The sequence below is a fragment of the Boleophthalmus pectinirostris genome, unplaced genomic scaffold, assembly GCF_026225935.1.
Source record: "Boleophthalmus pectinirostris isolate CB_2022bp ecotype Guang Dong unplaced genomic scaffold, ASM2622593v1 HiC_scaffold_4, whole genome shotgun sequence".
In the NCBI taxonomy this organism is placed as follows: Eukaryota; Metazoa; Chordata; class Actinopteri; order Gobiiformes; family Gobiidae; genus Boleophthalmus; species Boleophthalmus pectinirostris.
This window is the reverse complement of record NW_026571353.1, coordinates 4,856,080-4,868,540: the sequence shown is the minus strand read 5'-3', so window position 1 is coordinate 4,868,540 and position 12,461 is coordinate 4,856,080. Positions and strand designations below refer to the sequence as shown.

The following is a 12,461-nucleotide window of genomic DNA, read 5'->3' as shown; positions in this document are numbered from 1 at the left end:
TAAAACACTAAAGTCTCTCAGCCTCGTCCATTGTTCCTGGAAAAAAACGCCAAATGTCACTTGTTTCCAGGGCAACGGACGCGCTGATCGTGCGTCAGGTATTTTTCTCCCGTACATTGTTCAGTTGATTCACCTGACCTGCCCGTGTGTAATTACCACCGGCCGGCATACCCGCTGTAAAATTCCAGAACATTAAACCCCACCCATTTCAGCACCTATTTGCACCCGATCCAGTGCAGGACTCTGGTCCAAGTGGGTTCCAGAGTGGTCCATGGGTGTATACTAGTCTATGTGCTCTTATATGTTCTGATACAGCTCAGCATCATTCTAAAGACATTGAGGAGGTTCATTTCTGTCCTGTGAATGTGACTTTTTTAGTACCGGTACCTGCTTATATCTAGTTTCGATACTAGTTTTAGGTTCTCTGCAACTGCTTCATTGATCATTGGTCTTGTTTATCATTCAACTTTCTCAAAGTCAGCTGCTCCAGAAGGTTGAAGACCTGCTGCTCATCATCGATGGCAATGACGTCCATGGGAGACAGAGCCTTCTGTGTCCGGCCCCCTCACTCTGAAACACACTCCCTCCACACAAACTGCAGAAACCACTGATCAACTCAAATCACTTCTCAAAACATGTCTGTTTAAACTGACCTTTAATCCCACCTAACCGCACTCGTGTATGTGTGTGTGTGTGTGTGTGTGTGTCTGAGTGTTCTGTGTGTTATTGTGAAGCACTTCGGTGTCTTGAAAACTTGCTACGACTCCTAATGGAAGATATTATTTTTAGTAGTATTAGCATTGATTAGTATCTGATTTCAATACTTCTTTAATCAATTTTCTTTCTTCCTCTTACTCCACACACAAACATCAGCCTTTTCTCTCTCTCCTCCTGACTCAGACTCACTTTCCTGTCTCTCTCTTCTCTCTCTTCCAGAGTGAAAAGGAGCCTTTGCCATTCTTCAGCCAGTCGGACTGCACGGTGACCACCCAGAGCGGGCCGCGCGCCTTCCGGATCCCCCCCTCCATCCACCAGAGGATCTGCGCCACCTTCGACACTGCCAACGCCGCGGGCAACGACTGGCAGCTGCTCGCCCGCAAGCTGCACCTGGACCGGTCAGTGTGCAGGAGCGGGCGTTCACCACCAGGGGGCGAGAGCAGTCAGGGCCATGGTCATGTTATTTGTGCTAATGAGGGAGAGGTGGCTCAGAGGGTTTTTATGAGGTGGAGAAGTTTTTATTCATTGATTTATTTTTAATTTTTTCTCTCAATTCTGATCAAACAGTGTACTTTGCTAATGAGGAAAGTGGTTGTTCGGGTTTAAATGAGGTGAACACTTTAGTTTATTCTTCATCATTTCAGAATCTATTTGTGTCTTTCAATCAGTTCTGGTCAAACAAAAAAGTAATTGCACTTTGCTAAAGAGTGAAGTGGTTGCTGGGGTTTACATGAGGTGGATAGTTTTTCATTAATTTCATTTATTTATCTGCTGCACCTGGACCAGTGAGTGTGTGCGCGACCACCACCAGGGGGCCTGAGCGGTGATGGAAGTTGTTGTTTTTTTTCTTTTTTACATTAAATCCTTCCAGACCAATGGTGGGAATATGTTTTATGTCACCTCGCATAACTTTCCAACCATAAAAGATAGAAACGTAGGTTTTTCTACTTTTCAGCATTATTCTACATGACACACTGCGTGATTATTAATTTTATTTAATTTTTTTTTATGAATTAATCATTGCATTTATATAGTACCTTTCAAGATACCCAAAGCGTTTTACAGATCATTGTTTATTCACTCCACATTCAGTGATGGTAAGCTACTACTGTAGCCACAGCTGCCCTGGGGCAGACTGACAGAAATGAGGCTGCCAAGCTCTGGCCCCTCTAGCCACCACCATAACTCACACACACACCGCTTTCATACTAGGCAATGTGGGTGAAGTGCCTTGCCTCAGGACACAATGACCCCACTGTGGCTCCTAGAATTCCCAGCAGTCCCCCATCCAAGTTGGGCGGCAGTAGCTCAGTTGGTAGCGCATTCCCCCACTGATCTGAAGGTTGGCAGTTTTATCTCTCAACATAAACATCACAGGTTGAGTGGTCAGATCCACTGACACACAGGTTTGCTGGTGTGATTCCAGCTCCCACAGATGAATGCTGTTGTTGTGTCCTTGGGCAAGACACTTAACCCACCTTGCCCACAGCGTCTGTGTACACTGGTGTGTGAATGTGTGTGTGAATGGGTGAGTGGTTCCTTGTTGTAAAGCGTTTGAGTGCCTTGAAGGTGGAAAAGTGCTATAGAAAAATGTGACCATTTACCATCCATGTACTAACCAGTCCCGGCTCTGACGAGCTTCTGACGAGATCAGGCTGGGTTGACAAACTGGTATGGCCACAACCGATGTTGGGAAAATGAGTGTCCAATAGGAACTTTGTTTTCCGCCAAACTCATGCGCTCCATCCATTTTGATTGGGCCAAACTTTGTCAAAAAGTGTAGTGAGTCAAAATGGTCGATGTTCTGAGCGTCTGTGTTCAGAACAATTGAAAAATTCGCTCTAAGTGCAGTTATTTCTCAAATAAATTACACATCTTGGTCTGAATAATTGCACAACCCTTACTACTTTTATTTGAAAGATTTATTTCAGTCAAAATGTACAAATCCAAATGTAATAAACATGGAAGTGATGTGGCTCTGTGCACACCTTAAAAAATGGACATCAGAATGTAACATTCTCTGTATTGTGCCCGCTCAAGGCTTGTTGCATCACCTTGAGAATTATCTGAAATAAATAGATAGATTTTCACTTTTTGGAATTATAATTTTCAAAGCACAGTGTGACATTTTGAAAAAAAAAAAAAGTATTAAAGTATATACTGTAATAAAAAATTTAATTGAAAAAGTGAAATGTTATAAAAATCGATCATGTATCCAGTTCAAATAAAAGGCGTATGATGGTTTAAACGCTGATACGGAGTGGCTCCACTGTGACACAGGGGTTTAGTTACTACACATACACGAGGCTCTGTCCTTGTGTTCCTGATCATTATTTCTCATAGGTTCAGATGAGGCTGTAGAAACTCATTTACATGTTTATTTAGCGGTGATGCATTCAAAGTGCCGTAAGGAAAACAGAGCTCTGCCCACACATGCAGTTTAGCTATTCCACAAAACTGCTCACATGAATATAATACATTTACCACAAATATGAGCGACTATTTGCCCCGAAAAATACTGAAATGCTGAATAATCACTCACATTTGCATTCAACTTCAACTAGTTCCTCTCATCAAAAACAGACCTGGAGTTTTGTTTTGTTTTATTTTTTTCATCCACACATATTTAATACTGCAAATTCAGGCTGTTCTTTTCACGGTTCCACCTTGTGATGTCATGTGGTAATACAGGAATTGCTCCGCTATGTTTTTAAACTCCACACACCTTCGCTAGAATCATTCAGATCATTTCAGTCTTTAAAAAGCAGATGTTAACTTGAAAACTACCTACCGCTTCATGACATCACAACGGGGACCCGAGCATTTTGAGCTTTGTAGATGTAAACAGACTCATAATAAGGTTATTCTAACATGTGAATGAAACAAAAACACAACTCCAGCTCTGTTTTTGGTGAGGTAACAACATTATAACATGGTTTAAAGCTCACAGGAGTAAATTTTGATCTGTAAAACACCAATTTTAGTATTATCCTGAAGACATTATACTGCCCAACTTTATTCTTATACTTAATACATTAATATAAGTCTCTTCTCTGTCTCTCTTTGTTCATTTGTGTGGCTATTTTATCCACAATATAGATGTGAATGTAACAAATAGTATAGTATTGTTTTAATTAATCTTATTGTTTCTTTTGATACAATGTTGGATCCAATATTATATTATATTCATAAAAATGCATTTATTTAGACTGTATGTATGAATCTGGGCACTCCCTTTTTCTTCAGTGTTATGTGGAGGTGGTGTCAAAAACGGTGCAACACTTCCCTCCAGTGGCCATATTTGTGTACTGCAGTTTCAGGTTGCAGTAGCAGTAGTAGTAGTTGTAGTTTATTTGGGCATTTTGCAGCACTACAAAAACAAAACAGAACAAAACATAAACTACAACCCCATGGATCAAGACAGAAAGGGTTCAGGCTGAAGTAAAAATGTACTTATAACACCAAACGCTATTAAAAAATGACAGAATTCTAAGAAAGAAAAGCAGCGTATGAACAACAAGTTTACATTTACAGTTTCAGATTAAAATAAGGGTTTTCTTTTGTTACATAAATGCGGTATATACAGTATTATTTTATTTTGACCAAAAGAAAAAAAACGTGTATATTTAATGCCTTTACAAGTTTATTATTTTTTTGACAACAATAAGCATTTTACCTTTTCTCTTGTTTTCACAATGAGCATGCACATCAATATCCCGGGTATGATCAGGTTTTTTAAGTATCCCGGTTTCGTCAAGGTGCATGTAGACGCAGTATCCCGGTTTCAGTATCCCGAATAAGGCAGTATTCCGGTTATGAGAAACTGGGATACTGTAGCTGGGATATTCTGATAGTAACCGGGATACTGTGGCATGTAAACGCAGTATCCTGGATATTGCAACATAAAGTGCAGTGCGCATGCGTCCAAAAGGACATATACGTTCAGTCTTTAAATCACAACAGTGGCCAACATAAATAAAGTGACCAACATACAGTAAATAAAGTGACCGTACATGAGTGACGTGACAATAGTAGCTCAGTTGGTAGGGTGTTCGTCCACTGATCTGAAGGTTAATGGGTAAAAAAAAAAATATCACGGCATTCAGCATTCATCAACCCACAGGTAAATATTGCCGTTGTGTCCTTGGCCAAGACACTTCACCCCCAGTGTCTGTGTACACTGATGTATGCATGTGTGTGTGAATGGGTGAGTGGTTCCTTGTTGTGGAGTGCCTTGAAGGTAGAAAAGAACAATTTAAAAATGTGACCATTTAAATAAAGAGCTGTGCTGCACTCGATAATCTATAATCTCTGAAAAGTTTAACATGAACCATCTCCAACTTGATATATATGCACAGAACAGACTCATCAGCCTCTGTCACAGAGAGAACACTCACATTCCACTGAGTCGTGTCCTTTAGTCCGATAGAAGCTGACGGAAAATGAGCCATGTGTTTTTTAAGTTTTGTTCCTGTAAAACAAACAAATGTGGCAAAGCTGAATTATCTGATCAAACAGGCTGATGTGGTTATGGTTTGTATAAAGTTGAGTTTATTTAAGCAGAACATTTTAATTAAGATTCTGCTGCAGTGTGTTTGGAAAGTTGGGTTTGATGTGTGTGGTGAATCAGAGCTCTTTACTGCTGGTTAGAACCTCCCGAGCTTCCTCTGCTAAAGGAGCAGCTCGTGGTTGTTCGTATTTTTCCTGGTTTATTAAATGTATAATTTTTGCACTTGCACATTTGTAAGATTATGTCAAGATCATGTCACAGGGATATGGCAGGCGCATGTACACACAGTATCCCGAATACTGACATAACCAGGATACTCACATAACCGGGACATGGCTAATAACCAGGATACTGATGTGCATGTAAACACACTCATTGTGGAAACAGTAAAAAAAAAAACACAAACATTTTTAAAAGTTTGTAAATGATTTTGTCCCTTTTAAAATGTAAAGAAATTTGCCTTTTATATTGTAGATTCCCACAGAAGACGTCAAAACTATGAATGAACGCGTATGGAATGCAGCCAATAAAAATAAACTTAAAATAGCCCACCTTTGCTTTTGTCACTGCTTTGGACACTTGGTATTCCTTGACCCTGATGAGGCACAACGGTGAAGTGAAAACCATTTCAGGAGACTTGATTCTAAAGCTCACTGAGAGAAGGCCAAGGGTGCGCAGTGCTATCGGCAAAGCAAAGTGTGGATACTTTGAGGAATTTAAATCTAAAATATAAAAAAAAAATGTTTAGTTTAGTTCCTTTGCTACATCATTCCACATTTCTTGCTTCATATATTTGATGTCTTCCGTAAGTAACTAAAATTTCGAAAGTACAAAACCTGACGAAAAATGACACTGAATGAGAATTTCCACATCTTATTTCTCTGTCTTCGCTTCCTTCTCCTTAATTCCTCTCCTTGAAATGGACACAGGGAGGAGAAAGGACATAAACTCCTCACTGAGAGCTTGATTCTTTTAACTGATGTTTGCCTCCTGCCTTAGGTTTAGTCCTTCCTTTTGTGGTTTTCTTTGTGACACCACTTAAAGGCCACGTGCACTTTTTTTATTCTGAATTAACTGTTCAGAGTTAAAGTATTCTCTTTCAAGTTTATATGGAAATAGTAATTCCGAATTGAGGTTTAGATGGAAAACACATCTGCATTCTGCTCAGCGTCTGGAGGTGGGGAAGGTTCTGGTTGGACAGAGACACCAACGTATTTACATCGACCGGAAGAAAACACACACTTCAGCTGCTACCGGCTTTTCTGTCATCTCAGTTTGTCGTTACGCCACGGACACAAACGCGATCCCAACTTTTTCCGCAGTCATTAAGATGATAATGAAGCAGCTGGAAAATTCTGTCATCACATTTTACGTTTGTCAGATGAAGAGGAGAAGGGAAGAGTGTTGGAGAAGAGAGGAAGAAGACAAACTGAGTCAACGGCCACTCTACCACAAATCCAAAGAGACGTGGATGAAAGTCCGAACCCAGGACTGGTGGATCGACCAGATTGCGTCAGAAGGGCGACACAAAAAGTATACGCCGAATAACTGCAATTATTTTTAAGAAGAATAAACGGAAAACATGATCCAGGAATAAATTAATTTGTCTTTAAAATCAGAATAAACCACCTATTTACTTCAGAAAAAGTTTAATTCCGAATAATCATTTTCATTAGGAATTAAGTGTTTACGTGGTCTTTTTAAAGCGGGATAAATTTTTATTCAGAATGAAATAATTTTTTTCAGAATTAAAGCTCTCATGTAAACATGGCAACTATGACACATTTGATTGACAGCTGAAAAATGGGGGATTGAGGCGAGGAATCAAGGTGAAGGAAGCGAGGAAAGAGAAATGAGACGCGACCAATGCGTGTCCAAACTTTTGATTGATTGTGTAGACGCTGTAGCATACAATTGTCTCACACATCTTTTCTTCTTCTCTTCTCTCTTTTTGCAGAAATCTTGGTTACTTTGCGAAGCAGTCGAGTCCGTCCGCAGTCCTCCTCAGTCTGTGGGAGGCCAGGCACCAGGACAGCGCTGATCTGGACTCTCTCGCCAGCGCTCTGGAAGAAATCGGCAAAATCCACAACACCAAAACCAACAACAAGGAGCACCGCCAGGAAGAATCGGACTCTAACCACATAGACACCGGAAGTTTGTGTCGAATAGAACAACTCGGAACGCACGAAACGGAGGAGCAGGTGTCGGAATATACCGGATAAGACTATAAACATATGAAAATGTCCATACTAATCTCCAGACCGGGACTAAGGAAGGTCTAAAGACGGCCTTCTGAGAACAGTGGGGGCGGGGAGATGAGCCGTGATTGGATCACTGGAGTCAGCAAATTCAGTTGACCAGTCAGAGGTGGAGGTGAGCCATAAAAGGCATCACAAGACCCGCCCCCTTAAAACAAAAGACCAATCAGAAATGTGTGTGACCATTTTACTTGGACAATTTCATCGCTTTTTTTTCCGTATGTTTAATAATAATTTCAAAGGCTGGGAATCAAAAACTTGTTAGTGACATTCTGCGAAAATGTCATTAAAAATGTATGTTGATCCAATAATTTTAAATTATATCTTAGAGCATAGTATTTTCAGTGAAGAGATTGTGTTTGTGCAGAGAACTGTAGGTTTCTTTGTTTTTCAAAAAAATGTAGTGTGTATTAGAAATTTATAAATGCAGCAAATTCATCTGTGACACAGATATTACTAATACTAATATACTAATACTATAATAAATCTATATTGTTAAAGGCAACGTACCTGATTTTTACTCATCTTCAAAATTAAACTAGTTGATTGTAAAGGGTTTGCAGTTGTCCAAAGTTATTCCTCACTTTACATTCAAATGAGTTTAAGCAGTTTTAACAACTTTGAGAGACCAGAATGGTCAAGAACTAGAACAACTAGCACGCTAACATGCCCTTCCTGATTATCAGTCAATAAATCAATGGCTTTGAGTATCTGCCAGTACCTGATATCAGCCAATACAAGGGCAGAAACTGAAAAAATTAAATTAAATTTAAAAAATCCTTTTAAACACAATGGCTTATGGTTAAAAATGATCCAAAAGTGTTTTGTAACACTTGTAAAAATACAAGTTTAATGTAATATTATGATGTTTTGAGCCAACAATCATCTTATCCCATTTTGTTCTATAAATTGGTGTTATATCAGCAGACCCAATATCTTGGGAGCTGATATTCAATCCACCAAAATGTATTGTATCTTATCAGTGTATCGTATCTACAACGCTTTATAATTAGACGCATAGAGCACGCAGTGGACTTATTTTAACCTCAAGAGCTGCTTACACAATATATCTGTACTGGGGCAAGACAACGTTTGTCCAAATACATGAAAAAAAATGAGCTACAGGGCCTTTAACAATTCTCCATCACGTGCATAATAGCTTTTTTCCATATTTGTGAGGGTTTAGCTTTAAAGACAAAAACATTTTATAAAAGTAAGGTCTAGGGGTCACTTACATTCTTTTGATTCTCAGTCCTCGATGTGTACCGTACTCTAAATTGGAAGAATTTGATTTCTAGACATTCCACGTTGGATAAAGAGAACAGCTATTATCGCTGTTTTGTTTTTTTTCCCTTCAATTTCATGCTGAACTAGTCACTCTCAAAACGCCCTCTTATGCAATTATACCAGTACTGTGTGTTTAGCATTTACTTACCTTCAGGCTTTGATTTTGAAAAGAAAGCTGCTAGTCCCTGCATATTGTGATTTTTTTGTTTAACGTTTGAGATTATAAAAGAGACACAACGCTTAGCTGATCGTATTTCCTGTTCAGAATTGAGGGTGGCCAATCTTTATATATTCCTAAATTGCGGTTAAGAAGTGCAGGTTTATGGGGAGCAGTGGCAGTAATAGAGTTGACATATACAAACATTCACTGTACAATTTGGCCCCAAATTCGCCCCTATAACTGCAAGCCTCGATGAGCTTCATTTGGCTGAACATTATGGGTGACGTCGCACTCTCTTAGTCCATTTTTTATACAGTCTATAGTGACAATAATAAAAAATTCAACTTTAACTTGAAATCAGATTCAGAAATGTCTAATCTTTGTGTAAAATCTTATTTGAAACTTAACATTGGCTTGTTTTGGCGGGAAAAAAACAAAACAAAAAACTGTATTCAGAGGCGGTGCTACCATTAAGCAACAGTAGGTGGAAGCTTAGGGCCCCCAAACCTGTAGGGGCCCCCCAACCAATTGCCCTCAGTGCCACTAATGGCCAAGGCCTCAAAGTAATTACATTTTCTCTCAATATGGCATTAAATTACAGTATTTTACTTTTATAAAAGAAAACACTGATTGTCAAATCTATATTAACTGTCAAAGCTTTCCCCCCTTGATTATATAGTAGACTAATAATAATAATAATAATAATCATAATCATAATCATAATAATCATAATAATGGGGGGAAAACAGACAGTAAATAAAAAATGTAAATAAAAAACACAGAGCATTATAATGAGGGCCCCATACTCAAGTTCGCCTAGGCCGCCCAAATTGCTAACTCTACCACTGACTGTACACACGCATCAAGAATCTCGGACTTCTGGTCATTGCGCAATACATACTGGGAAGGATTTTCCGAAAAAGTGAGCATCAAACCTCCATGTTTGATTTTACACTGGGATGCGTCTATGGTCAAAGCTGATCTTTTCTAGTTTCTTTGAACCATATCACTTTTGTTTCTGGTTCTGATATTGTCATATTTTAGTTTTGGGATTTGGACATCGTAATTGTGTGGTTGTTGGATCCTAAGAGCAGAAAACGGCTCGAGAAATGTGTTTGCGAACTCCATAAATGCAAAAGGGAATCAGATCTGTGTGACTGCAAACCTGTGTTCAAACTCTCCCCATCAGAATTGAAAAATAGTGAAAGGTGAAGGCGATGGGCAGGATTGATCCACAGGAAGGACGAAAAAGGAAACCTTTGACTGCCTAAATCATCCCGAGTTTGCAGTGAACATTTTGTATGTGGAGCACCATCAAAGCCGGATCCCGTTTGTTAAGTGAGAGCTGCAGAAGACAAACAGACTGAGCTGCACTTTCTTGTTCTTGTGGTTTTACAGCAACATTAAGTCTTGGTCTCTTTGCAGTGGAAGTTGTTTCTTGGTGAACAGCTGGTGCCTTTCGCTTTGGTGTTGACTTTTTAGATTCGTAACCAAGGTTGAGTGAGGGATCGGGGTTTTGCTTTGATGGTGCTCCACATACAAAATGTTCACTGCAAACTTGGGATGATTTAGACAGTCAAAGTTTTCCTTTTTGGTCCTTCCTGTGGATCAATCCTGCCCATCACCTTCACCTTTCACTATTTTTCAATTCCGTTGGGAAGAAAAACTGTTTGAACAGAAGTTTGCAGTCACACACATCTGATTCCCTTTTGCATCTATGGAGTTCGCAAACACATTTCTTGAGCTGTTTTCCGTTGTTAGGACACTCAACAACCACACAATTAACAATGTCCGAATCCCAAAACTAAAATATGACAATATCAGAACCAGAAACAAAAGTGATATGGTTCAAAGAACTAGAAAAGATCAGCTTTGACCATAGACGCATCCCAGTGTAAAATCAAACATGGAGGTTTGATGCTCACTTTTTCGGAAAATCCTTCCCAGTATGCATTGCGCAATGACTGGAAGTCCGAGATTCTTGATGCATGTATTATTCTGGTTTTGGCATTGCATCCCAAAATTCCATATCTCCCGCACTATGGCTAACCACTCTGCCACACTCCCTGTATACGTTGCACAGAAAACAGACGAAAGATGAAAGTGGAAAACATACTTTTGCAGAATTTTAGAGTCCTATTTATTCTATTTTAAGTGTAAGAAATATTGTGCCATTCAAATTTCACTTTGTCACGCAACAGTAGCTTAACTGTCCATTTCATAGCAACCAAATGAATTTAAACAACTGTGATTGCATAACGTGTTCATGCATTTCAACCTTTGCTATAATTCATACACGTTTTAACTCTATTTCAGCATTTAGGGATGGTTTGTTGGGGGAGAAATTTACACAATTTTCAATTCTATTTTTACTATACCAAATGCATCCTGTTTATGTCACTTCAAATATTCCAGTTTTTAATATTTTTTTTTGTGAATATATTTTATTTTTACCTGCAAAGAGTGAAAATTGAGAAGTGTGCTTGTGTAATGCTTAGCAGTGGCTTGTTTTGCATTACTCTGTATTCACCTATATTTTGGCTGTGTATCTAATAAACAGACTGCTTTGGTTGAGGCTACGCTCTGTCATGAGGAAAGAGACGCTGTGATTGGTGGTTTCAATGTTTGGGCCAATTAAGAATTAAAAACAAATATGTATTATCAGATTAAAGGATGTGTATGTTGCTGGCTCTAACTATTACCTTTCTAATACCATACAATTTATACAGTATGTGGGCTCTCCATGTGGGTTACACAGCCCTGCTCCTGGTCACCGCGCTGGGCCTTACACTGTATATGGACGTGAACGAGGGATTTTAAGTTAGTTTTAAAGTTAGTTAGTTAGTTAGTTTTTAAGTGATTTCAGTCGAGGCCAGTTATAGAATCTAATCTGCAACCAGGGACTGTTTTTGGAATCTGGTGCAAGTATCAAAGCAACCGACCTGTGTCCAACACTAGAGGGCGCCTGATTGGTCCATTATTGATGTTCATACTTCGATTTATGGACAAAATAGGAACATATCAGCACCAGGACCATGTAGAACGGGTTAAAACGAACATTTTAAGGTCTGAATGAGGCGTTACAGTAACAGTTACAGAGCGAAGGACCATCATTTTTTAATAGAAGTTAATTAGAACCTATGAAGAAGCTATGTCCATTTATATATACAGCGTATGCACTGGACTCAACACCCTCCACCCCCCGCATGACCACAGCTCACCCCTATGTGCCCCGCCCCCTTCCCCTCACTTTTTACTGTGATTTTATGCTGTAAAAAGCTAAAATACGCTATATAAAAGATGAAAACCCTCATGAAGTTGATAGCTTATGTATATTTGTTGTCATTTCTAATCACAGACTACAGCTGTAAAACTGTACAGATGGCGTTTCTTACTACATTCATACACTGACTGGCCAAAAAAAAAAGTCACCACCTGGATTTAACTAAGCAAATGATGTGGGGTTGCTGCAGTTGGTCAGGTGTAGGTTCAGCAACAGTATGTGCTCAAAGAATGAGGTCAGCTGACA

General features: G+C 39.2%; 2 protein-coding genes across 10 annotated transcripts in view; one reads left to right on the top strand and one right to left on the bottom strand.

Moving 5' to 3' along the window:
* Nucleotides 1-7,449, top strand: part of unc5db (unc-5 netrin receptor Db) — a 386,593-nt gene extending 379,144 nt beyond the window's left edge. Inside the window, exons 16-17 of the mRNA XM_055161477.1 lie at nt 937-1,115; nt 7,185-7,449. Of these exons, the coding sequence (XP_055017452.1) occupies nt 937-1,115; nt 7,185-7,449 (444 nt within the window). The remainder of the gene's footprint in view (nt 1-936; nt 1,116-7,184) is intronic.
* Nucleotides 1-12,461, bottom strand: part of LOC129411210 (class I histocompatibility antigen, F10 alpha chain-like) — a 35,960-nt gene that overhangs the window by 6,888 nt on the left and 16,611 nt on the right. For 4 of the 9 annotated variants that reach the window (XM_055161210.1, XM_055161211.1, XM_055161213.1 and 1 more), the window contains 2 exons: nt 7,151-7,290; nt 2,622-5,949 (listed from right to left, as the gene is read on the bottom strand). The gene's annotated coding sequence lies outside the window, so the exon portion shown is untranslated. Of the gene's footprint in view, nt 1-2,621; nt 5,950-7,138; nt 7,291-12,461 lie in introns of those variants that run through there. The other 5 variants (XM_055161214.1, XM_055161216.1, XM_055161212.1 and 2 more) reach the window with 5 other exon arrangements.